The sequence below is a fragment of the Diorhabda carinulata genome, chromosome 3, assembly GCF_026250575.1.
Source record: "Diorhabda carinulata isolate Delta chromosome 3, icDioCari1.1, whole genome shotgun sequence".
NCBI classification, from domain to species: Eukaryota; Metazoa; Arthropoda; class Insecta; order Coleoptera; family Chrysomelidae; genus Diorhabda; species Diorhabda carinulata.
The window spans coordinates 25,780,720-25,807,347 of record NC_079462.1 but is presented as its reverse complement, the minus strand read 5'-3'; the positions used below and the strand labels follow the sequence as shown (position 1 = coordinate 25,807,347).

Here is a 26,628-nt window from a genome sequence, read left to right as displayed (position 1 = left end):
AGAATTTTGTTTTTTTGCGTGATTTGTGAACAAGGCATCCAAAACCTTTTCCTCATATTTATTTCTCTGAACATTTTTTTGAGCATCCATTTTCCAATTTATTAAAGTAGTTCGAAACTTTATAAAAGATTAATACTCTATATATACTAATAAGTAGACGACTGATATTTGATAAAGTTTATTCGATTTAAAATAAAAAATCCAAATTCATGAAAACACATGAGAGTAGTAGTAGCAGCATTTCGTAAAAATACCACATGTTTACTTTTTTAGAAATTATTACAGTTAGTTATTGTTATTTTTGCGTTTATAATGTAAATTAATTATTCTATTAATTTGTGCCTTGACAAAGGTCGAGTAGAATTCAAAATACAGTCCCTAGAAAAATTACGGTATAATTTACATTGATTAATATAAAAAAAATGCATAATAATAGTAACAAATTATTATATAAATGCGAAATTAAAACTTGACAAAATAAATGTATTTTTTATTGAAATCACTCTTATAGAATATACAGAATTTAAAAAATAATTATACAAAAATAATTACAGCTTGACAACTTATATACCCCATTTTTAAACCAGGAGAACCGATTAAAATCTAAGATACTATAGATTCCTAATTGATCAAATTGCAGCTGGTTTTACACAGCACAGACAATAGGGTACTTTCATTGATTAAAAAGTAATTTTTTGTTTATTTTATAAGTTCTTGATATGAAATAATGTCATATAGTGAAATATTTATATAAAAGTTGAAAAATAATATCTAATACATAAGAAAACGATTCTCATTGGTTTTCAGTTGTGACGTCATAGGCTTAATAAAAACATTGAGCAGTTGTCTGCTTGATGATCACGAGGTTATCGTTACCGGCAACGTAGCGTGTGCTGTTATAAAACAGTTTGTATTTATCCATTATGTATGAATTAAAAAAATTCGTATATATAAAAATAAAGTGAATAAACCTTTTATAGGTTATGTTTTTACATTATTACATATACTATATTAAAATAAAGTAAATTTGAATCTCATTCACATTAAAATGATACTGACAACAAAAATAATTACATCTCACAGGATCCTCAAAACGACCAACACTTTCAAATTTTTGTTGTAAATTAGAATTTCTTGGCATCATAAAAAAACTTTATCAGGTGTTTTAGTCGTGGTTTTTTACATTCTGGCAAAAAAGACGAATTATATACCTTCCATATTTCAGATTAATCAAAGTTTAATAATAACGCTTATTTTAAAATAACCGAGGGAATAACTGTCGTATTTACTTTGTAACATATGTTGAGTGTTTATTTTAAACCACGCAATAAGGAGACCTTACTGAAATGTTTAAACTACCTACAAAATTTTTGAATTTTCAATAATTTTTTTCAAACAAATATTGATCAAAGAATTAAAAAAATATGTAATAAAAGTTGTATATAAACTTTCCAAAACTGTTTTTTTCCCAAATCATGCAAGTGCCCTATTGTGAATAAATAGAATTTATTTTGTTTTAAATACAAGACTTTTCTTGTGAACATGATATATATTTCCACGAAAATTATAATGTTCAACAATTGCTAGAAACTGCAAGGAGTTATATTTTGTTAAAGGAATTCGTTTATGACAAAATTGCAAAGGAAGAAGGTCACAAAGTAATAATTCGACTTCTATCAAATTATTTTTTATTTTTAATACGGCATAAATTAGAGTTCACACCTACCTTAAACAGTAGTGTGATCGAGTTGATAAAGACAATGTAACCGCTGAAAACTGGAGAAATTTTATTTATCACGTGAAAAAAATTGGGAACTTATATAGATGGATGTACAAAAATATAAAGTTTATTATCTCCCTTAAAAAACCAGCATGTATGTATTAATATATTATTATTATTAATTATTATTATTATTAATATATTATGTTTCATTTTATTATGATACTACAATGTAAACCAAATATACCCTGTATTATAATGGAAAACGCCAAGTATTATAATAGTGCGACCATGCACAATGCCCTTCCGATATATAGCCATAAATTTACGACTTTTAGGTCTTAGCGATATTTATAATGGTTTCGTTAGTAAAAGCATTTTCTTAGATTATGAAAAATATTAAAATACTATACACACCCACGTCCCTGAATGGTCTTTGATTTATTCCAGTTTTTCTTTTCTTAATAGTCTATCGATAATTGTGCTACTTGTAATAAGTCTCCAATTAAAGCGATAGCTGTGGCATATGATAGAGTTTAATTAAATGTTTTAATTGAATTCAAGAAATATGTTGAGTAATTAGATACATTGCTTCGCATATAAATTAAAACTAAACAGGTTCTTGTATCTAGTAAATTTACATGTTTTGCATAGCAGTAAAAAATATTGATTAAGCTTTTATCAATTTAAAATAAAATACGATAGAAATATAGGCGGCAACATAAGTAACAGAAATGTTTCTCATAAGTTTTAGCTAAACAACAAATTATGCGTTATTTTGCTGCGGAGTGTAATAATAGCAATGCTGGAATATTACATTGTATAATTTAAACATTACTTTTGGTTATTTGGATATATAAATATTTGTTATCGCCACATAATCGACAGAGATAATGGTAAGGTTCGACCATCTAGAATTTCGTTTTATGGCACGAATCTGATAAGCGACTCATGGTGCGATAACTATTATCAATTTGTCAATAGCTTTTCTTAGTTAGTTTTAACCTGTTAATTCTGTAACGTGAGTCAGATTTAACAAATCCTAGTTTGTATATAAAAAATTGTAGGTGAGTAACAACAATGTTTTTATTTAATTCTGGAATTAACTGTACCTAAGACAGTACCAAAAAATGAAAATTCAATGCATAATAGTCACGAGTTTTCATAAAAATTAATTTAAATCAAACAATTCAATCAATGTCTCATGAAATAATTTGGAAAATATTTTTAAAAATGATTTTTTCATTTTAAATATAATCATTTAATTGTTGATATTTTATAACATCCCGAAACTGTAAAAGTTTGAGTTTTCGCCGAGATGGACAAGTTTATAACCTCACATTTTTCAATTTAAAAAAATTAAAATATACTTTCAGCTTATGTTTAATAAGATCAACATAAATATAAAATATAGTGTCTTCTTCTAAACAATTAATTAAACTGTCATTTATGACATCAGTATATTATTTTAGCCATATAAACAATGCAATCTATCGTATGAATTCAAACTGTTATTTCTAATATCCAAGAAAATTGACATATCAAACCACTTGTCAATTTTGTAAAATGGATTTTCCTCAAATAAAGTGAAGTTATCCAGAAATATAGACTTGACGTAACATTATTATGTTACGCCGTTTTTAAATTCTATCAAAAACTTTATTAAAACTTAGTAAGTACTCATGTTTTGCTATTTCTCATGATAAATCAAGTGTTTATTTGATGTCAATAAGTGCGAGAATACAAGTGAGTTTAACTTTATTTCATCCCATTGTTTAATACATTGTTCAAAATCTAGATTAGTGAGGAATCGCTTGACAAGATAAGTTCTTAACCTAACCTAATATAATCTAATGTGTGAAGTAAATCATATTCGAATTATTATAATGACTCCAGTTATATTCTAAAAATAATTTATTTTGCTTTGAATATCCAATTTTTATGTTTTTCAATCTCGTTGTTAGCATTATCTGTGTTCCGGCTTTATTTCCTGACCGATACATATTCACTACGATATCGGTATCAAATTTGAGCTTCGAAATTTAAGTTTTAAGGGCGTGTATTCCCAAATTTACTGGTTTAAACGAATTATGTATTTCGTTTTTGATAAATATTTCATCAAATAGTGAAGTAATTTATGAACACATTTTGTTGTTCCGTTTAAATGACTAACCAGTGACCAGTAAGTATATTTATCTTACAGTTACATAAAATGATATATATTCTTTATTACTTTAATCAATTTTCAATGAACTGCATGTTAAATATTGCGAATATCATTGTGTTCAATATAGCATTAACTTGATGTCATGTATTCAAAATTAGACCAGCAGTATTTGAAGTAAAACCATAAACAAACTATAACGTTATTTGTTTACTTAACTTTTATTATACAATGTAAATTCTCATACCTTGCAGCTGTAACTACGAGGTATGTTCAGAAAAATCGTTAGAATCATTTTGTTTCCCTAGAATCAAGACAAACAGTATTAATTTATTATACAGCTGTTTGGTGAATAGGGGGTTGTTTTTATGCGATTGACAAGGCAAGACGCTAAGAAAAAGTGCCCTCTACACGATCAATTAATTTGACAATCGCAACTGATGGGGATTTAATTAACATCTCGAGTTATTTTTGTGAATGATATAGTTTCCAAAATCGATTTTGGTGTTTTGGTTATAACGTTGGCAGTATACGGCCAAAATAAAAGCCAACACAAAAGAGAAGAGGAAGAGACGCTAGTTGAAAGAGTCCTATAAATTGAGAGGCCGCTTTAAGCATTTACTACAAGTTCTGCGAGATATGAACCAAATGATTACAACAATTTCTCCAAATAAATCAAATCAGTTTTGCTCTTGCTCTTACTCCACACATACAAAAACGTTCAAACAAAACTGTTGAATTAATTGTGGGTTGGCCCTCCGTTTTTTCTGATTAACAATAAATTCCTGAAGAGATGTCAACCAACCAACCAACCCGATATTTTGCATTGAATTTTTGAGCTCATTTATTATGGCACATTTTTAGCATAAATTCGATGAAATATAATCCTCCATATATTTTTTATTGGGTTCATTTCTGGGGAACATTTGGGCCATTTCAATTGTTCGATATTTCTTGCTCCGAAGCAGTTCAATGGCTCTCAAATGACATAAATCCGTGCGATATCTCGTTGGAATATCCATTGTTAACCATCACAGTTATTAAGAAACGTGAGGGGAGCATGAATACTAATGTCTAGTTCATCCGAAATTTTTCGAGCATTCATCCTACGGTCCTGCAAAATGAGTTGTTCTACGTGGCTCATTCTTGATGGTATTTAAATACAACAGACCTACTCAGGCACTCACTACCGAATTGATTTCGTAAACGCCGAAGAATTTTCATGTTTCTAATGCCTTCTCATACTAAAAAGCATATGTTGCGCAACGCCAGTCGGCACTTCACGTCATTCATGTCCTAGCACGCGCGTGAAACGTGCATTCGCGATTAAAGCTGTGTCACATTGTTAATAAGAAACCCGGCTCACACATAATCAAGCCTCGAACTTCAAACCATACAGGCGCGCCATCTATAGCGTGTGTCTCGATCATATTTGATCACTTTGATCATCACTGTTAATGGTTAGTCCCAGATATTTTAAGTTTTTGTTGTCAGTTTTTTTAGCATATTTTCCATTATGTCTTCTTTTATTATAACAAGGACTATGTCGTCTGCGCATGCTGCATGGAGTCTTTTAAAGACGCTGTACATCAATGTCTGGAAATTCATAAAGACCAAACTATGCCGAGGTCGTTAAAAATATCTTGAAAAAATTGAGGATTCTTTGTTGTAATATGGGCATGAAAATTCCCTTTTACCATTCCCAAAATGGACTATTTTCCGATAATTTTGATGATGTGATTGAAGAACAAAGTAAATATTTTATCAAGATATTCTAGATATGAAAAAGATATATGTACCAAGAGCGCTGGGATATGAAAACGATGGCCGATTACTGTTGAACATTAAGGAGAGATCTTTATTCAGCTGAGTATGACAAAAAAACATACAAATGAAGTTTTCTTCAACCAACAAAACATTATTTTAAGAGCCGAAAAAATAAATAAATATTTCCGTATGGTTATTTTGTATTATTTTCTTTAATATATTATAAAACTAGCTATATATGAAATTAATTTTTGTTTTCTATATATTTTTGGATTTCAGTGTTCAGGTACGTGGTACAAAAAAATTAAAAGTAGATTTCTAATCGCTAGAAAGCAGTATTATTTTATCCTCGGCTTAAGTCGTAAACCTCGAAACTCCGTTTCTTCCTATATCAACGTTTTGATATCATTAGATAGATAATTTCTAAGTGCAGCATAAATACTCGCAAAGACTCAAAAAAATACAGGACAACTTGAAAGTCCAAATAAAAAAAATTGAAACTCGAAACCGCCATTTTGATTAAAACTAACCTCACTCCGTATTAATTTACTTGAACTGTTTTTCAATTATTTTTTCGAATTTCGATATATGGCCTTTATTAAAAAAAAGATCAATTTCTTTCATTGTTAAGTCTTATGTCTACTGTAAAATTTGGTTCTATGGAGTACTCTATCTATAGATTGAATAGCGTTGAAGATAGTGAGTCACTTTGTCTACTCCTTTATTAATTAGGAATTCTTCAGCTTCTCCTTTGTTGGATAGTGAATTAGATTTTGATTCCTTCATACTCATTGCAATAAGTCATTTGAATTTCGTTCCTATCCCTTGGTCTTTCAGGGCATTTAACATCAGTTTTCTTTTACGTATAATTATTTTTAGCTATTTCAATACCAATGCACTATTCTTATGAAGGATTTTGAGCGGGAGTAAAATAATATTAATTATTAGAACACCGTTCTCTAAAAACATTTTTAAAAATTTCTAAAAAACATCTCAATATCAATCACAAAATTTTTGTTCGAAACTTAACATTCCAACAGTCAATTGCTGTGTAAGGTTAAATTGGGTCTACGTTTTTAATTGTAGCCTAATTTGTCTGATACAATAATAGCTATTTATATCACATGAAGCGTGGTTGGTATTATGAATAACTCGCGAATAAATAAACAGAGCAGATAATAATAGTTCAGACGGAAACTCCGTGATACAATATTGCTTAGAGCAACAGATAAAGGTAAAACTAATAAAATAAAAATGGATATCACAGGTGTGATAGCGTGAAAAGGTGATTAATACAAGGATCTCAGAGGTGCGTAAATTTTTACGCTAGTAATGTAATATTAGTCCAAAGTTCATAAAAGCAGAAATAAAACTATTCTTGTATGAAATACTTTGAAGCAATCAATTTTGTTTGTTCATAAAACAAAAAAAAATAAACAGTGTCGTGGTAAACCAAGGATTTGATGGTGATAAAATGAAGTGAAGAAGTGTATTTAAATAGAACATCCTATTAAATATTATTGATATTTCTAAATTGTAAGTAAGTTTTATTTTATATTAAGTTTTATAATATTTTCAAGAATTTACTAAACTCTATTTGTAAAATACGTGGAGCCGAACAAGAAAGACAGTAGTCTATTGTTAAATAAAATAGGACGAGGCGTTTGAAGAAACACTTATTAGGGCTTTTCGGAAACTACGATTCTAACCAAAAACCAGTTTCCTAACGTCGGCCGCGTTCATTTTTCGAAATTCAATTACTTTTTCATGCGTTATCATTGAGCAGTTATCAACGATCTACCCACTCACGCGGATTTGGTACTACAGTTTAATACCAATAAGTTATTTTTATCTTGAAATACCGAAAGTATAAAAACCGCAAACCTCAGTAGCCTATGACACCATAATAAATGATTTTCAAAGTTCAAAAAATCATAGACAAATGAAATAACCCGTCAGTTGATCTACTAGTGTAGAGAGGATCATATTATATGATTACGATCTGATTCAACTGATCCGTGTTAGTTTCCGAACAATCATATCGTAATTGGGTTAACCCGATCATAGGTTCCGAGAAATCCTATAGGGTAATATTGAAATTACTCAGTTCATAAATTAAATTGGATCAGTGGCGTGTATCAAATGGTTTTTAAAGTTTTGTCCAATAACAATGTAACATACATTTTGTTTATTCTGTTTAAACATGGTAAGAAGTGGGTTACCTGGTGAAGTGACAAATTGTGATTTCTCTTCTGTGAAAATAAATAAAGGTTTCACTGTTTCGGAAAGACAATTTTAAATATTTTCATAACTCATAAAGACAATAATGTTAGAGAAAAACAAACATATGTGTGAAATTTGTTGGAAAAATTTTTTATTAAGTCTGATTTACAAAGGGAATGACGTTTTTCCGTTATAGGGTTCTTAGCGAAGCGTATAAAATATTAGAAGGAATGAAAGTCGACGGTTCATTTAGTGCCTCAAAAAGATTTTTGGTCGCAAACAGTTAGTATTTTCTGAAGAATTAGAAATTTCTATAGAGATGATCATACATATTTTTTTAGAGATTGAAATACCAATACGAGAAAAACATACTATCAGAAATTAGGAACGATCGTCATTTACCTAATACTAACAGAGCCTTATACTTGTGGGCGAGGAAATTGAATTTTAGCTAAAAAATGCTCCTCCTTAAAAAACGAATATATGCTTATATATTACAATTTTTTAATTTTGAAGACAGTTGTTTGAAAGAAAGAAAAGATATCGTATCTTGGCATTCAAAATATATGCGTGAAAATAGGAACATAATGATGAACATAAGGTTTATTATTTAAATTAAACTTGGATTAATTTTGGCGATACTGTAAAGAAAATATGTGTAGACAACGACATTACAATTTTTCCAGACAAACTTAGAGGGATTATCTACTAGACTAAAACATCTTTCCCGTAAAGGTGGACGTTTTATTATAATATATAAAGGATTAGCAGACTGTTTCGTCTATGAAGGCTTGTTGCTCATCGAATCAAAACAGATTGAGAATTATGACAATGACAATTATGTCAAGGTTTTTGGAAATTGTTTCGAAAAAGAAACGAGCAGGTTGCAACAAAATGTTGCATTTTAATGGACAATACATCGTATTATAGTAGGCAATTTAATAAATATCCGACGATGTGACGCGGATAAAAAACTGTAATCCAAGAGAGGATCATGGATGTTGGAGAATATGAGTAATGACTTTTCAATCGACAGCGATTTTTAATTTATGAATAAATATTTCAAAAAATAAATTTACACCTTTTTTCAATTCCTGTTCTACAATTAGTTGATTTACTCATGCAATCATCGCAGAGCATCTAAACTCAGAACTACCTACATAATCTTACCTGCTTAACCAAAATGGGGCTATAATAATCATGCTCGAATTTCTAGAACCGCTGGTGATATTCATACGGAACACACTATTTAGACAGCAACTACAACAACACTCACAATCACATCTTCTGACGCGGATTTTCATAAACATATCTTTTTCTGAAGTAAACTGAGTCTGAAGACCATAATGCGCGTCAGGCAGTAGTGGCAATGTAAACAGTGTATCCATTATGGTCACTAGAGGATTTATCCGGAGAATAGAATAGAAATAGGAGCAATTGTGTTTCTCCGGCACAAAATATACATTTTTGATTGTAGAAGAAATAGAAAGTCGTATATAACAGATAAATCCGCATTTAAATTATTTGGTTGGTTGGTTGGTTGGTCTTGAATATATAAAATTTATTATTCTAATTGACTGAATTATTCAAGCAATACTTATTGTGGTTAATCGACACCCCGCAATATAATTAACACAATCATTGATTGTGAAAAGTTATGAAAGTTTATAGCTATACAAATTTTTTTCACGCCTAATCGTTTCATTGAAAATTTGACGTTCTTTGATATATTTCGTGGTGACTTCATCAAACTATGGCAACACTGATGTGAATATGTCAAATCAAACATTGGCATCATAAAGTTTGATCTTATTAATGGTGAACGTACTCAGAACGTGTTGTCAAATGAGTAATATTTGAGTTGTTTATAGATACTTGAAACATTCATCTTGATTAAAAAATGGAATTGAATCACGAACATTTTCGTGCGATGATTTTCTATGACTTTCGGCGTGGGTTAAATCACCTGTTTGCTGATCCGCTCGCTTCGACTTTTGGTGATTAAGCACCATCTCGAGTCAATGTGTTTCGCTGGTTTTCCGAATTCAATCGTGGTCGCATTTCGTTGCAGAATGAATTCCGTGGAGGTCCAAAATCGGCTGTGTTGTTGTGCCAGATTCCAGAAAACATCGATGCTGTGCGTAAACTGATATTGCAAGATCGCCCTGTCACATACCGTGAGATTGAGGCATATTTGGGCATTAGATCCACTCGCATTCATTTAATATTACATGAACATTTGAATGTGAAAAATATTTCCTCACGTTGAACAATCGCTCTCAAACAAAGCTCTGGTCGATTCCAACAAAAGTTGTTCGCGCACGAAGCACTTTGAAGCAACGTAGAAGATTTAATTCTGAATGGTACACCAGTATTCATTTGCAAGAAGTGTTAGAAAAAATCAGGAAACCAATCGCAGTAGATGAATTATTCTCCACCACGACAATGCGAGCTCTCACAAGTCAGTTTGAAGAAAAACGTTTTTAAATAGTCAAAACATCGAATTGATTGGTCATCCGCCATACAGTCCTTGTTTGGCACCCAATGTGCAAAAATAAATTGCGATTGGTGTTTATTTCATCCCAAAAGCCGTCAAGATAATGAAGAATCGATCATAGAGTCAGTAAATGTCGATAATGTGCTTGGATTGATAAAGCAATATAATCAATAAAGTATTGGATTATAAAAATGTTCAAAAATAAGTCCAAAATGCACCACAGATTGTGTATTTTATCTATAGAGTATCGTATATACGAGGATAATCCCAGAAGTATCTGGCCTGATCTAGAGATGGCGGTAGTTGCTTGAAAAATACCATTGTATTAGAAAGTACACAATCTTTCACCACACTTGATACTTAAGCGGATATTCACCTTTATCAAGGCAGATCTCGCAGGAGTCAGATCTCGCAATAAATATATTTTGAAAAAATTATTACTTTAACATCCCGTGGTTGGTAGGTTTACTTATTCCAGATATCTAGTAAAAATGTGGTAAATGACTTTGATAGCAACAAAAATGTTGATAATATTATTCTCTGAAACGAAAGGTTACGTCAAGGATTTTGAAGTTTTTCGGTCAGAAAAGAATCATCTCTTAACTAAATCAACTCTTACTAGGATATATTTTCGGGCCCCTAGCTTTTTGTTTTTCAAATAAAAAACTTTGAAAAAACTTTATCGGTTCTAAGTACGTAAGAGTGGGTGCCGCTCTCATAGTCGATCAAAAACAACAACTTGTTGATGATTCAGAGTAGTGTTTGGTAATGTTTACACGCGATACATCAGATTTTTTGTATCGCTATCTGACAATGGATAAAACCTGGATCCATCACTTCATTCCGGAAATAAAACGCACATGAACATGGAATATTGTTCATCGACGATCTCCAAAAGGGAGACACAATCAATAGCTAATACATCTTAGAGTTGTTGGATCGTAAGAATGCAAAAATCATGAAGAAACGGACTCATATGTCGAAGAAAAAACCACTGTTTCATCTAGACAATGCACCGATTCACAAGTCGATGGCAACGGTGGCCACTAGTGACTACTGGCTATTCACTGCTCTCAAAAAAAAGCTTACTCAAATGAAGAAGCAATTGCTAAAACTGAAGCCTATTTTGAGGCAAAAGACCAATCCTTCTACAAGCACGGCATCGATAAGTTAGAGAAGCGTTGGAATGATTATATTGCTCTTGAAGGAGATTACATTGATGAATAAAATCGATTTTTGGCAAAAAAATATGTTTTTCTTAATTAGTCACACGACTTATTGAGTGATGGATAAACTGCCAAATTTTAATATCGCAATTCAAATAATTTGCGGGTTATAAAATGGGCAAAACCTCGCGAGACAATCTATATAATAATCTTGAGATTTATTCGTTATTTTATATCAAATTAAAAACAGTATAAAGGCGATACAAGGCATTACTTTTAACCCCTACTGTTTGTTTTGTTATCACGTAACAGTAATCATTGGAACGGAAATAATGGATTTAATCTCAAAAAAATCTTTACACTTATTATTATTAATCAAAAAAAAACAAGTATTAATATGCTTTCAATTTTCAAGTTCAATAATCTAGTAGATTCCATTGGTGAATAGTTTTTATTATAGTTTAAGTGCTGACCGTGAATATTCTTATCTTTTGCTGAACGTGAGGGTCACAAGCATTTAACTCGATATATATTTTTTTAATTCAAAATCTTTTTATGATTTCAGATTTATAGACATAAGAAAATGGACGAAACGCCCATCCAATCTTTTTACAAAAACGCAAATGTTCTAATTACGGGCGGAACAGGTTTTATGGGAAAAATTCTCATAGAAAAATTACTTAGATCGACAGATGTAGGCACATTATATTTACTTGTTAGAGATAAACGAGGTAAAAATGTCCAGGACAGATTAAATATTCTATTTGAAGATAAGGTAAATATGCATTTATCATTGAAAAAATTCATAGAAAATTTTGGATTCAAGAATATGACAAGATTAAATTAATTGTATTTATGAAGTTATAGGAACGACTATGAAATACTTTGTTAGGTCATTAACCATAAAATAAATAAGACTGAACCCATCTGCAAAATTAAGAAAAAAAATCCAACTCAAATTTTTCTCAAGATATATAGTTTCAATCAAAATGCTTATAAAATTATTTAAAGAAATCGATCTATTACTAAGCCGCCTTAAACCAAAAACGGAGTCCAACTCGGAATCTAACGGTGTTTTAGACCTTCATTTCAGTATTACAAATGGTGTCTCATATGTTGGGTTACCATCTGTAAAATTTGACAAGCAGTGCAAGACGCGTGAAAAGCACGAAGAGCCCAGAACCCGGACATATCACCAAGTTTTATTTAAATATTATCGAGGCGAAAAAAAAAACAGTTGAAAATGTCATAAATCAACTTAATATTTATTGTTTTAATACTCAATTTTTTCATTCCTATAATGAAACACAAATTATTAATATACTATGTTATGAAAACAAAACCTCATCAAAATATTGAACCTAAAAAAATAGATAATTTTTTTAACCCAATAATAATTCTCTTCTTTAACTTTTAAACAGCAGCTATTTCATGAAATTATTTAAGCGCATCGATTCCTATTGTGTGGGGGCAAGAAAAAATTATAAATTTTTCAGTTGATGAATTCCATGTAGATTCCAGTGACATGTGCAGAGCATCCGACACTACCATATTTGGTTTCAAATTTTCTTTAAACTTGTGGAAAACTTTGTTGGTTCTATATTTTCCAAATACTTGAACCCGGACTACAAATCCACGAATCCACGCCCGGACACTCCCCGGAAGTCCGTTAAACAAGAACAAATTCGAGGAAACGCGAACGAATGGCAGCCCTACTCATATGCCAACATGTAACAATTCTTAGATATGTAAGGATATAGGTCACAAAAATCGGTTTTTTGAAAATACCTTGTTATCTTTGCACCCTGTCTGGTTTGCCTCTCTTATTAAAATTATAGACAATAAAGTAGAGGAAGCAGACTTTGAATATTTATTCATATTGACTTCAATAACATTTCAGTAGCTTTGAATTTATTATTTATGAGATAAAATTTAATAAATTTGAATCAATCTAAATGTATATAGATAAAAATAAAGATGTATAAATGTATTGAATTAATTTGTCTAAAAAAATGTCATCACATAAATTTATTTATAGATGAACTTCCTAGATGACTGGATACTGTAAGGCAAAGTTTAAAGCAACACTAAAATAATTTTATCCATAAAGTTGCTAACCGATCCCCACCTCGATGCACCTTGCTCCTCTAATGTTTCTTCCTTCTTACTGAACACATTGTTTATTACTACACCAACACTCAATTACATTATCTGATGCTTGCTTCGATAACCAAATTATCGTCTTCAGAAACTGAAGGTAAACAGTGTTTTCGGTATGAATGTCATTAACGGTTCCCAAAATTTCAACTTACGAGGATGGTCCCAGAAGTTCTTGGCCCAACAAACAAATCAGCTCTATACACTTTTTTTAGGGATGTTCAATAAGTTCGATACACTTTTTATAATAAGAAAAGTTCCTCAAAATAGCCATTAAATGCCAATAACACTTCTTCATTGCTGGAAAATCTTTTATTATCTGGCCATTTTTTCAAGTCTGGGACTAGAAAATAATCCGAGGGGGCTAAATCTGGCAAATAGTGTGTATGAGGTAGCAATTCAAACTTTAATTACTTAATTCTGGCTATTGCAATAATGGATGTGTGAGCTAGTGCATTGTCTTGATGAAACAGCATTTTTTTCTTACCTAATTGCGGACGTTTTTGCTTGATTTCTTCGCTCAAACGTTGCAATAAGTTCGTATAATACTTGCCGTTGATAGTTTTTTCTTTTTCAATATAGTCAATGAAAATTATCCTTCGCAAACCCAAAAAAAATTACTCCATGACCATGCTTACAGATGGAACGGTTTTTGCCTTCTTTGTAGCCGATTCTCTCTTTTCGGTCCATTGTTTTGATTGTTCTTTTGTTTCGGGTGTGAAGTTATGGATCCACGTTTTATCCAAGGTTTCGAAACATTGCAACAATTTCTGTGAAACAATGCCAAACACTCGATTGAAACATCTTCACGACGCAGTTTTTGTTCCAAAGTGATCAAACGCGGCATCCATCTTGCGTTCAGTTTTCTCATCTTCAAATTTTCAGAAAATATGTGATGTACCGCACTCTTTGCCTTCTTTGGAGCCGGTTCTCCCTTTCCTGTTTATTGATTTGATTGTTGTTTTGTTTCGGGTGTGAAGTGATATACCCATGTTTTATCCATGGCTATGAAACGGCGCAAAAATTCTACTTTATTTCTGAGAAACATCGACAAACACTCGATAGAAACATTTTTACCACACTGTTTTCGTTCCATGGTAATCAAACGCGGCACCCATCTTGCACACAGCATTCTCAAGTCTGCTAGCTCCCGTACTTTCCGTCGACAAACATCCAGTACCGCTTTGTGGATTGTCTTCAACATATCTGGTCACCTCATCTGGTAGACCATTGCGACGCTGGTCTTCGCAGGTTGAACGGTCTCATTTGAACTCTGCTACCTAATATTTTACTGTTGATAACTAAGGTCAGTCTCACCCAGAGTAAAATCTAGTTCAGCTTTTACATTGGTTGGGCTAATGCCTTTCAAATAAAAGTACTGTATCACATAACGATGACCAATTTTTTCCATGTTTACAAATTCACTGAAAACGTTTGTTATTGATAGTTGTCAAGCAAATACTAAACAACGTGGCAACTTGAAACATATGCTGTATAGATTGTGAAATTTCTAATACAATGGTATTTCTCAAAAAACTACCGCCATCTCTAGGTCAGGCCAGGTACTTCAGAGACCAGCTTCGAAACACTTCCTTCTTTCCGAGAACGACGAGATACCGTGATGTAAAATGAGGGCCGTTTGGCGCAATAGTTACTATAGAAAAAAAAAGTTAGTTTACAGCAGGCACGCATTTTATTAACCAACTTATCCACCGCCTCAATTTGTTATTGAAGAGTGATGAGCTTTTATTGGTTCTTTCAGATGTACTTACATAATATATTTTGCTTGTATTTCGTTATTTTTAATGAAGATCATGATTTCAGTAAAAAAACTACTACTACTTCCTTTCCTATTTTAGATTTTCAATAGATTGAAAGAGGAGAGACCCAAATTTGAACACAGGGTTAAAACTATCTCGGGCGATTTAGGAATTCCAAATTTAGGTATTAGCAAAACAGATGAGGAATTCCTTAAACTGAATATAAATATTGTATTTCATATGGCTGCTACTATCAAATTTAATGAAAATCTCAAAATCGCTCTCGAAGTAAATGTAAGAGCAACGCAGAATATTTTAGATTTAGCTAAACAGATGCGCGATTTAAAAGTAAGTAAGTAACAATAATTATTTATTACTAAACGTCTCACTGAAATTCTGTATAGAAGAATCAATGTTTATAATTTTTATGCGGTAAGTGATCCAAATCCAAAGTATTAATGTTTTTCTATTGAACTTCAATAAAACATACTTCTGCAAATGAAAAATGTGCCTTAATGGCAAACGCACACCATATGCCGATGACGTACTAGAAGCAAGAAAAATAAGTATTAGTACATTCAAGCTTGTTGGATGCATTATCTAAAACTTATTATATTCTAGATTCCTTGAAACAAAACATGTTTTCATACGTTTTGTCATACTGCACCAGTTTCATTAAACTTTTACTAACTTACTGACACTAGACCTTGTTACTAGATTTGTATTAGCATATAAATTATTAAAGAATTACGAAATTATGGCATTTAGGTATAGAGAATATCACATGGGTATTTCTCAAGGATTTCTTAAAACACAAAATATATAGAGTGATCCATTTGAAATAACAAAAGTTCATTATTTTTGCGAAAAAAGAAAAGATCTGACAACTATGTAGATACCATCATAACACCGACCGTATCACAAGACCCTTGCGCACAAAAATTTATAAAAATCGTACAAGCCGTTTCCAAGATAATTAAGGCGTCCAATATATAAAACTCACTCTGTATATTTACAATAATTGTGTGATCAAAAAACAAATACATATACAGAGAAGTTAGAAGATTTGTTAATATATTAATTCATTATTTTTCAGTCTATCGTCTACGTATCTACAGCATACTCGAATTGCCCTCAAAAAATAATAAGAGAAATGATTTATGAATCTCCAGCCTCATATGTAGAACTTAAAAGCACCTTAGATAAATTGAGTTACAGCGAAATCGAAAGGATAACCCCAAGGTATGTTTCCATATCACAGTTGTTGTTTTACTGAGCAAGCTCAATAGCGTGAGTGTGGCTCTCTCTACTTCTTATCAGTTTGTAATTCTCCCATTACTCTTTTGTTAAGCATTCTCTTTCTACCAATATATCATAAATTCAATCTTGAGTTCTTCTAATTATGTACTATTATGGGGATATTATCGTTCCTTCTCTAAAATAATAAAGATTGTGTCGATTCCCTCTCAGAAGATACGGAATATTTGTATTTTCCGCATTTACTACATATCATCAAGTTTTTATTTAAGCCCCCTTTACATCCCCAAAACACGTACGCTCCTGGGCAATTGTACATTCTGTCCACTCATAAATAGGGGTAGTTGTACGTGCAGTTATCATTTGCTTTCTGAATTTTTATAAATTCAAAATTACACTTAATATTTATATATGTTTTTTAAGACAGATGGAATTTTTAATTGTATTAACAAAACTCAACTATATTCATTAGTTTTTTGTTGGGAAAAGTATTAATATTTAAAAATAATTTCGGCCATATAGCTGTGCAGTCGGCGTATAGCACGTAGCTTATATTTTCAAACAAAAAATCATTATTAAAGCCGCGACAACGATCTCCATTGACAGCGAGTCCTGGTTTCATTTATAGATAATATGGTGTAACGATACCATCATTTGAGCTCTCTGGATTTAATGGTAGTGTTGTGGATACGTTTCATGGGAATCTGTTCATTAACATATCCATCAAGCCTTATCTCTGAATGAATTTTGCGCTAAAACTTCGGATCAATTTTTTTGGTTTTGACTCCATTTCGCTGGCATATGATGGTCTCGTTGTTTCAGTCCCATACCAAGTATATGTGTGTACGCCAAGGTCTTCCGAGGTGCTGGAGTTAGCACATCATTCAAAGAAATATATCCACAGTTCTATGAGTGACTTATAGGTTGCACGGATTAATGACTATTTCGTAAAATTAAACTGGATGATTTTGTAGCATTGTTCAAGTTTCATATAGTAATTTACAATAGTATACTCATCATAAATTTCAAAAACTATCAACTATATGTATACAAACTCACCTATTATTTATTAAACTGTCTAATATTAATTCATTCACGATGTTGTTTTCAGATTAATAGGAAAATGGCCAAATACATACGCTTTTACAAAATGTATGGCTGAATCATTGATTAAAAAAGTAGCTGGAGAATTACCTATAGCAATATTTAGGCCCTCCATTGGTAGGTACCATTCTAAAAATTTCATCTAGAACTTTAAACGGTTTGTAGAAAATTAAAGTAAATTTCGTCATAACAATTTAAAAATATATATGAATAAAGGTTAATAGGTTAAGAACTAGTTAAAGAGTTTTTCGAAAACTGTTATTCTGGATTAGATTGATTAACTGATTACGGAATATAAGCTAGATCGGGATGTTTATCAGAATTTTCGAATATCACGTTCTGTTTTTATCGAAAATTCCAGTTTAAAAAACAATTTAAAAAAATCAGGTTGTGTTAAATTTTTAATAATTTTTATAAACCTTGAAATATTGAATTGTGTAATACATTCCATGTCAAACAAGTACGTTATTGTGTTTTGTACCTAAAATGCCATCTAAGGTACATAATGGAATAATACTTTATGCCCATTCGAGCATAAAATACACATTATGGCCTGACCAGGCATTAAGGCACAAAAAAACAGTTTTATATTAACTTATTCTTCATTAACCGAATAATAAAATATAAATTCACATCTACAGGGTGTCCGGTGGCATAATTTAAAATCTATATAACAAAAAACCTATGGCCGTTATGACGTTAAGAAAGGCCGCCGAGATGCCTTTGACTTCGCGAACGATATTTTCTCTCAGTTCAGAGATTGTTGCCCAGCTTGTTTCTTACACTTTACTTTTGAGATACCCTACAGAAAAAAATCCATGGACGTAAGACCCGGTGACCTAGGTGTCCAAAGGATGTTATCGAAACGGCTTATCAATTTGCTAGTAAAGAAATCATGAAGCAGTGGTCTCCCTAGCAGTGTGTGGCGTGGCGCCATCTTGCTGAAACGATATCTGTGAAGTGAAAGCAGAATATTCTCTCAATGTTAGAAATATATAATCGTTAAGCATTCGCCTATAAGCAACATCGTCTACGGATATTTTTTGCCCTTTACGATTTTCAAAAAAATAGGGTTCTTGCTTGACAACGCACACCAAACCATCACTTTGGGACTGTGAAGTGGCTGTTGATGTTTTAAGCGGGGGTTTTATCTTTTAGCTTAGCAATAATGACACTTCCGTTCAAATGAAAATGGGCTTCATCACTACAAACGATAGTGTTCACTGTGCGAAATTGCTACAACATTGTCTCTCAGAAATTTTTACGCATATTGTGATCATTAGGTTAAGCGCTTGGACAATTTGAATTTTAAATATATGAAATTTAAAATGCTTTTTCAATATTTTGTGCACTATAGTTTCTGGAAGTTCCAAGGCTGCCGCTCTCTTGATTGGATTATCGCACAAACTTGCTGCGACTAAGTTCAATGTTTTCATTCGTTATTGACGTCCTACTGGGTCTCGGTCGTGGGTTGTTTTTTCTGCTGAATTTGTCGCTTGGAACCTTCGCACCCATGACTGAATTGAATCTTAGCTTGGGGCGTCACGTAACCGTCGATTATTGTAACGTGAACAAAATCTTCGACGAGCAATTGCATACGAATCATTGGCTTTGAAATACGCTTCGATTGCAAACGAACGTTGTTCACTCGACCACTGTGACATCACGACTAAATAACCCGCACGAATGACGATGCCAACACTACCCCTTCACTACCCCTCCTATGCCAACGCTACTCCTTCACCCCTTCTATGTCACCAGACACCCCATTATTTATTATTTGATTACTCTGGAAGGTTCCGCTCATGACTAACCAAGAAGCAAGACATTTTTTATCTATAATCATATGTATTTTTCCACATAGTCTCGTTTTAATTCTTACTTTGTTCGGAAATGCTCTAATTTTAAGTAATAGTTGTCGTTTCTCTCGCCAAAATAGGCTTTTTCTATACCATGTCCTTGTCTATCCTCTATGAAACAAGAAAAAATCGCCGGCAGCCAGATCTAGTGAACACGGTTGATGGTCAACCAATTCGGCGATTACTGAAGAATGGCAAGGTGTGCTCTCCTGATGAAAAAGCACCTTGTTTTTTCAAATATGGTCGCTTTTTTACAAGTTAAAAAACGGTTACCATCACTTTTTCGGTCGATAAAACCGTCTTTCCCTTTTTCGGAGTAGGTTTCAGAAATGTAGTAGTGTACCCAGATTGCATTTAAAGTTATGAATCGACGAATAAAATGTGACTCGTTTCGCTTCAGCCGTTTCCGTAAGATGTTCATTCCAATGCGATTTTGGTCCAAACTAAGCAAATACGCCGATAGCCTCTTTTATCTTTTTATTCTCAATCCGACGGTCGTCCAGTACTATCTGTTTATCATTTGCGATGATATCCTTAGTTGAGACAGTTTTTGGCTGTCCTCGACGGTCTTCGTCAGTCAAGTTGATACAGCCACACTTGTATCCAGCTGCCCAAAATTTGACGATCTTAAATGTTGTTGCAGAGTCTCTGAATTCAGTTTCTAACTCATCTTTTACTTCCTTAGGTTTATTGTCTTTCATAAACGAATCTTTGATGACAGCTAAATACTGAATTTTTTCCATTTGCATTCCATTGTCAACTAGGTGTTGGTTGAAATTTTTATGAAATCTCCCAACGCATCCGATAAAATATTTCCCAACATATATTGATAAGTGCTGACATCTTCAGGTTGAGGTTGAAAACCTTTCGCTTCTCAATATGCGGTTTTTATTAGTCGACAACTTAGAATTTCAACTCGTTTTCTCCTTTTAAAGAATATAATATTTTGATATTTCAGTTGTATCGACGTACAGAGAACCATTAACAGGCTGGAAAAATAACTATTATGGTCCAACTGGAGTATTTACTACTATATTACTAGGATTAATGAGAGTATACTATGGAAATCCGGAAATAATCCTTGATATTGTTCCTGCCGATATGTGTATATCTGGTCTAATCGCTACTGCTTGGGATATTTCTGATGGCAAAAATGAAGTACAAATTTATAATTATGTTTCTGGAGCTGAGAATCCAGTATCCTTGAAGGAAATTATCATAATGAATGTATTCAATATGCAAAAAAATCCTACTATTCATTCAATGTGGAAACCGTTTGTAGTTTTGACCCAAAATTATTATAATTATTGGCTTCTAGCGTTCATCTTCCACTTAATACCCGCTGTTGTTATGGATTTCTTTTGTATATGTATGGGAAAAAAACCAAGGTAAGTTAAAAAGCAATAGTATTCTGATTTTAGATCTCCGTTAATTGTTAATGGCCATTTCAAAAAATAATATTCAATTTTACACAATGATAAATAAAATTTGTTTTTTTACATGTTTTTTGTTTCGCCTTTACAAAAAAGTTGATAACCAACTTTTGAAGTTACGTTTCTTTATTGCCTTAGTTTTGATTCAATTTAAAAAAAAATTATTGGTGTGTTAATTCTCATTGTTAAATATGTCTTGGAGACGTTTAGCATCCGCCCACAATCATCATATTATAAAAAGGATCACCAAAGGGTTATTACAATGTGAAGTTACTTAACGTCGGATTTCATATAACACACTTTTACCTTCCACTACTACACCAACACTCATAATTACACTGTCTGACTCGCGTTTCGATAACCAAGTTATCGGTTTCATAGACTGAAAGTAAACTAAAACCTAATAACTTGATTTACCTGTTTTATACTAAATTTTCTCATCAATAAACTTTCTTCCACAGAACGTATGAGGTTTCACTATTCGCTAGATACCGATTTCAGACGTTACTATTTATTTATTATTTGGTGATATTCATAATGAACACACTGTTTACACTACCGCTACTTTATCACCAATACACTGTCTGACGCGTATTTTGATAACCAAGTTATCGTCTTCAAAGCACAATAAACTTTTTTCGGCGGGTGGGAAAATTCAGTATAAAAAAGGTAACTCAAGTTAATAGGTTTTAGTTTACCTCCAGTCTCTGAAGACGATAACTTTGTTATTAAAATGCGCCTCAGACAGTGTATTGGTGATAAAGTAGCGGTAGTGTAAACAGTGTGTTCATTACGAATATCACCAACGGTACCAGAAATTCCCACCTAGTCAGACTTACACAAATTCTAATTAGTGACGTCTGAAATCAGTTTGTAACGAATAGTGCAACCTCATACGTTCCGAGTGGATGGGGATACATACACACCTTGAGCTGAAGACCGTTATCTTCGTATTACTGCAAGAAGGAATCCCTTTGTGCTTACCGCATATATTACTTCCGTTATATGTAGTTAGTTTAATGGCAAGCAGAAGTGTACCGTCTGAAACTATAGAGCATAAGTTATTTAATGGATAACGGAGAAATTGTTTATTCACGATTAGTCCAAGTTCCGTTTCAGTAAGTGTGATAAAATTATCTAGGTTTTGATAAAGGTTCGATCAGCGATTTGAGTGGAATTTATCTTAATGGTCGTACTTACAATTTGCGGGTATAATTGGCGAAATTTTCTATTGATAACAACGCGTTTTTGACAGAAATATTAGAGATGGGTAAATTTGAGTGGCCCGCCAGGTCACAAGACATGTCTTGGTCGCAGTATCTAGACAATTGAATATCTTAGAGTAACCAATTAATACACTCTATGAGTTGGCAGAGGATGTCATATGAAACTGAATTAACCAGCTTATATAAATATTCGTTAATTTTTTGATCTAGAGTGTACCTAATAGATTTAGATGCCTCATTCCTGCTAACGGTGTGATTTTTTGTATTCTGCAAATATAGATACCTAACAAAATAACTACATAAAAATAAAGATATGAAACAAAGAAAGTGAAGTTTTTAACAATATATATATATATATGATTTGTTGGATAAAGAGATATATAATGGAAATATGCTGCTCCGTTCATATTTTGTCAAAAAATATCCCAACAAAGGGATCCCTATAAAATTCCCACCTAAACTTAAAATTTAAGGTGTACGTTGAGTAAATTTCGTGTGTGTAGTTCATGTAGCATGCTTCATAAAACTAGGAACGGTAGTATTTGAAAAACGTATTCTTTGGCCAATTTTCTAATACTTGTAGGACTTAAATTATGACGTATAATTGCTACTTCTGTGGTTTAACTTGTAAAAGGTAGGATACATATATCATACCTACTTCCGATCCGACTCCGATCATATAGTCTGAGTGTCTGAGGAGTAAATTGAACTTGACTTCAAGCGGTGTAGTGAACAATTGTTTCTGAAGCATCTTCCACCGGTCTTCGTTGATGCTCTGTTTGTGCAGTTTATGTCATATTATGGCAAATAATTTTTTTATTTTATACCAATTCATATATAGAAATATTTTTTTTCTCAGAATGTTCAGTACCTATAGAAAAATCCACAAAGCTAACGAAGCGCTTTACGTCTTCTCGAGTAGATCTTGGGAATTTTCAAATAACAATATGAGAAATGTCTGGCAAAAAATGCAACAAAAAGACAAACATCTATTCAACTTCAATATAGCTGATGTGAATTGGATGAGCTTCTGTGGTACGTACATAAAAGGCATTAGAAAGTATATACTGAAGGATCCTGATAGCACCTTGGTTGCTGCTAGAAAAAGGGCGAGATGGTGAGTTGAAAACGAAAATTAAGTTACTTACTTTAATAAGTATCATATGTTTTATTCAATTATAATTCATGATAAAATAAAATCAATAGAAATTACGAATAGTTTATAGTTTTAGTGTGTAGATGATAAGTCACTATACCCTTGACGATGTGGTTCATGCACTTCGGTTTTTCGGTGGTTTGACTACCTCAAAAAATTGTAAATCTCTACAACATCGCAACTACGAGTAATCGCTTCGAAGTAGGTCGAGATCATCGACAGATAACAATGTTTCACAAATTATGTCATCACAAAAATTGTACGTTTAATATTAATACACAAAAAATGATTTATTATCGGTCTATTTATTATACAGGGTGTACTAATGCTATAATTAACTTAGAGATTTCAAAAATGTAATTGATAAAAATAATAAATATCTTTTAGGTCCCACTTGGGAAATTAATTCGAATTATACAAAGTTTTTTAATCCGACGTAATATCTTCGTATTCGATTGAATGTTAGTTAATTTCTGTTTAGTATATAGATAGGGTGGCAACTCGAACATTTCATTTCCTTTTTTTTATAAATGGAATATTCTGTATATTATATTACAAATAGAATCTTCGGTTATGTAACTTCTATTTTTGTCAAGCATTCCCTATACAAATTTAATTAAATAAAACAGAGTAATTTTGTGACATTTATTGTAAACCATATTTAATATTAATCTATTACATTTCTCAATTAGTGTTGACACAATTTGACATAAACGTTAATCATCTATGTTAGTATATTTTATTTCTTAAAACTGAAAGTAAATGTCGCTGTATGTTATAATTTTTTTTTGGATAAATTGGGAAATAGTGTAGAGTGACAGATAATTAGTAACAATTCATTAATTCAAAATAAAATATTCTACAGTGTCATTCTCGTTATTCAATAACAACATTCTGTAATGTGTCGATTAAAAGTATATCTACGAGGGTTGCTACTCAAGTAGCAAATAAAAATAAATATGTGTAATTGAATTTGGGCTTATCATTCTCTATTGAGATTAATACAGTTTTGCATTGGTTTGAACTAATTTACCATTCCTGCTTCTTCGGGCGTAGAAAAACATTGAACTTGCAATTTATTTTTGATCTGCGTAAATAAAAAGAAATTATTGGGTGCCAAACACGAACTGAATGGCAGATGACCGATTAATTCGATGTTTTGACTGCTCAAAAATATTTTAGTTTCAACTGATTTGTTAGATCTTGAATAGTCTTAGTGAACAGTGATTAGTTTTCTGCGATTGGTTTCCCTGACTTTTTCGAACACTTCTGGTAAACAAATGCTGGTGTATCAGAACTGACAGTTCTACGTTGCTCTAATGTAGTGTTTCTCAACCTTTATTGTGCCATGCTCCACTTTAGCCATTCTAAAATTCTTATGCTTCCCCTATATATCACAGATAACAAACTCAATTGATTACTAAAGAAACTTAAATTTAAAAAAAACATATAATGAGAAACTGGAATTCAAATAATTTTGATATAACTTAATTATATTAATTTATTATTTTACTTTATTCAGATCCTTATGCTTGATGGTTGATGCAAAGAAATTTTATATAAGGTTTCAATTTGGTTAGCTCAGTCTGAAGTCTTCACATTATGTTCTTTTTTCGCCAGTAAATCATTCACAGCCTTAAATCAACATTCAGCTAAATATGAAGATGAAATCGGTAGTAATAGTTTTATTTGTTGAATTTGGGTATTTCATTTATTTTCCTTAACAAAACCCAATGAACCCAAATATATTCGCTCTTGCATCGACAAGAGTTCTATTTGTTCCTTCATCTAATATATTTAGGTTTTCAAAGATAAAGAAAAAAATCCCGCGAAGCCTGTTGTCTGCCGCAGTTTACTTTACGTTGATATTTTGGTCTCCTTAAGACAGATCATAGGGTTAAACTGGTGTCGAGTCAATTTTCGAATTGCCCCTTTGAAAAATCAAATTTCCCCTCTGTAGGGCGTGGGGCCTACATTGGGAAACACTGCTCTGATGAAATGATGGCGACATGTCGAGTTATTCCGAAAAAACAGGCGACCATTTGCTTCGAAGTGCTTCATGCGCGAAAAACTTTTTGGATTTGGCTCGTCATAGTCGATTGTTATTTAGTTTTATGTTCATATGCATAGATCCATGATTCGTAGACTATCACGATTTTATAGACGTCTTTCGAGCGATTTATTTTTTCAATATTTCCTTGCACCAGACGACACGCGCTTTTTTTGAGCGATTGTCAAATTATGCGGTATCCAACGCGATGAAATCTCTTTAAAAGCCAAATGCTCATACAATAATGAATGTATGCGAGTGGAAGTAAGTATGCAATATCACGGCATGTCACATGACGATGCTGCAATTTCATCCTGTTGCGAAGTGCAACTACGATTGAATTATGGGAAAATCACCAAAACACGGAGGTTCGAGATGTGGCTTTATCAACAAAAGTCGAAGCGAGTTGATCGGCACACTGCTTGTTGTTGATTTAATCCACGTTGGAAGTCATAGAAAGTCATCGCACGAAAATTTTCGCGATTTAATTCCATTTTTTTGACCAAGTATCAGTCAAATAGCATTCGTATGACAACACGCTCTGAGAACATTAGAAATGTCAAACTTTATGATGGCAATGTCAGATTTGACATATTCCCATCAGTGTTGCCATATCTCAAAACAAAAGAAAATATTTAAAAGAAAAAAATGTTTAATAAAATCTTTGATTTTAGGTTCAATCTATTAAATTTCATCAGCAAATATCTTCTGATATTTATGGCGTACAATACAGTGATGAGAATGATAACTTGATGGTTATTTTCAGTAATAAGTTTATATGTTATAATATATTTAATACTTATGTAAATAGAATTGTTCATTAAACTTACGCAAATAAATTTTTATAGAAGTTCTACATTGTTTTATTATTTCCGTTTGATTTTAATGAGAGATAACTAGGTGAATAATGAATTTCCCATACATGAAAAAATTTTAGATCACATAAAACTAGGGAGACAATCGGAAAATTGAAACTATAATCTTTATTTTTTTTTGTTGAATAATATTAATAGAAAGCTTATCTTCAATCTGTTATTTTAATTTTTCACCGCGATTAGAAAATGTCAATTTTATGGATATTTTTTGGAG

General features: G+C 32.0%; 1 protein-coding gene across 6 annotated transcripts; it reads left to right on the top strand.

The window, feature by feature from the left end:
- The first annotated feature begins 1,729 nt into the window (after window positions 1–1,729).
- LOC130891412 (fatty acyl-CoA reductase wat-like) lies at window positions 1,730–26,395 on the top strand. 6 transcript variants are annotated; one of them, XM_057796150.1, is made up of 8 exons: window positions 1,730–1,874; window positions 12,103–12,312; window positions 15,554–15,802; window positions 16,551–16,696; window positions 17,823–17,932; window positions 20,633–21,062; window positions 23,193–23,450; window positions 26,214–26,387. In XM_057796150.1, the coding sequence occupies exons 2-8, from the start codon at window positions 12,121–12,123 to the stop codon at window positions 26,290–26,292; spliced, it is 1,464 nt and encodes a 487-aa protein (XP_057652133.1). In that variant the 5' UTR covers window positions 1,730–1,874; window positions 12,103–12,120; the 3' UTR covers window positions 26,293–26,387. The 6 variants fall into 6 exon arrangements, with proteins under 6 accessions (XP_057652133.1, XP_057652129.1, XP_057652128.1 ...); XM_057796146.1 differs by lacking the exon at window positions 1,730–1,874 and adding an exon at window positions 2,389–2,787; XM_057796145.1 differs by lacking the exon at window positions 1,730–1,874 and adding an exon at window positions 2,593–2,616.
- The last annotated feature ends 233 nt before the right edge of the window (window positions 26,396–26,628 follow it).

Coding starts and splice junctions, on each gene's coding strand:
- LOC130891412 (XM_057796145.1), top strand. Junction 16,697..17,822: donor ATCGAAAGGATAACCCCAAG/GTATGTTTCCAT, acceptor TGTTGTTTTCAG/ATTAATAGGAAAATGGCCAA. Junction 23,451..26,213: donor GCTAGAAAAAGGGCGAGATG/GTGAGTTGAAAA, acceptor CTTTGATTTTAG/GTTCAATCTATTAAATTTCA.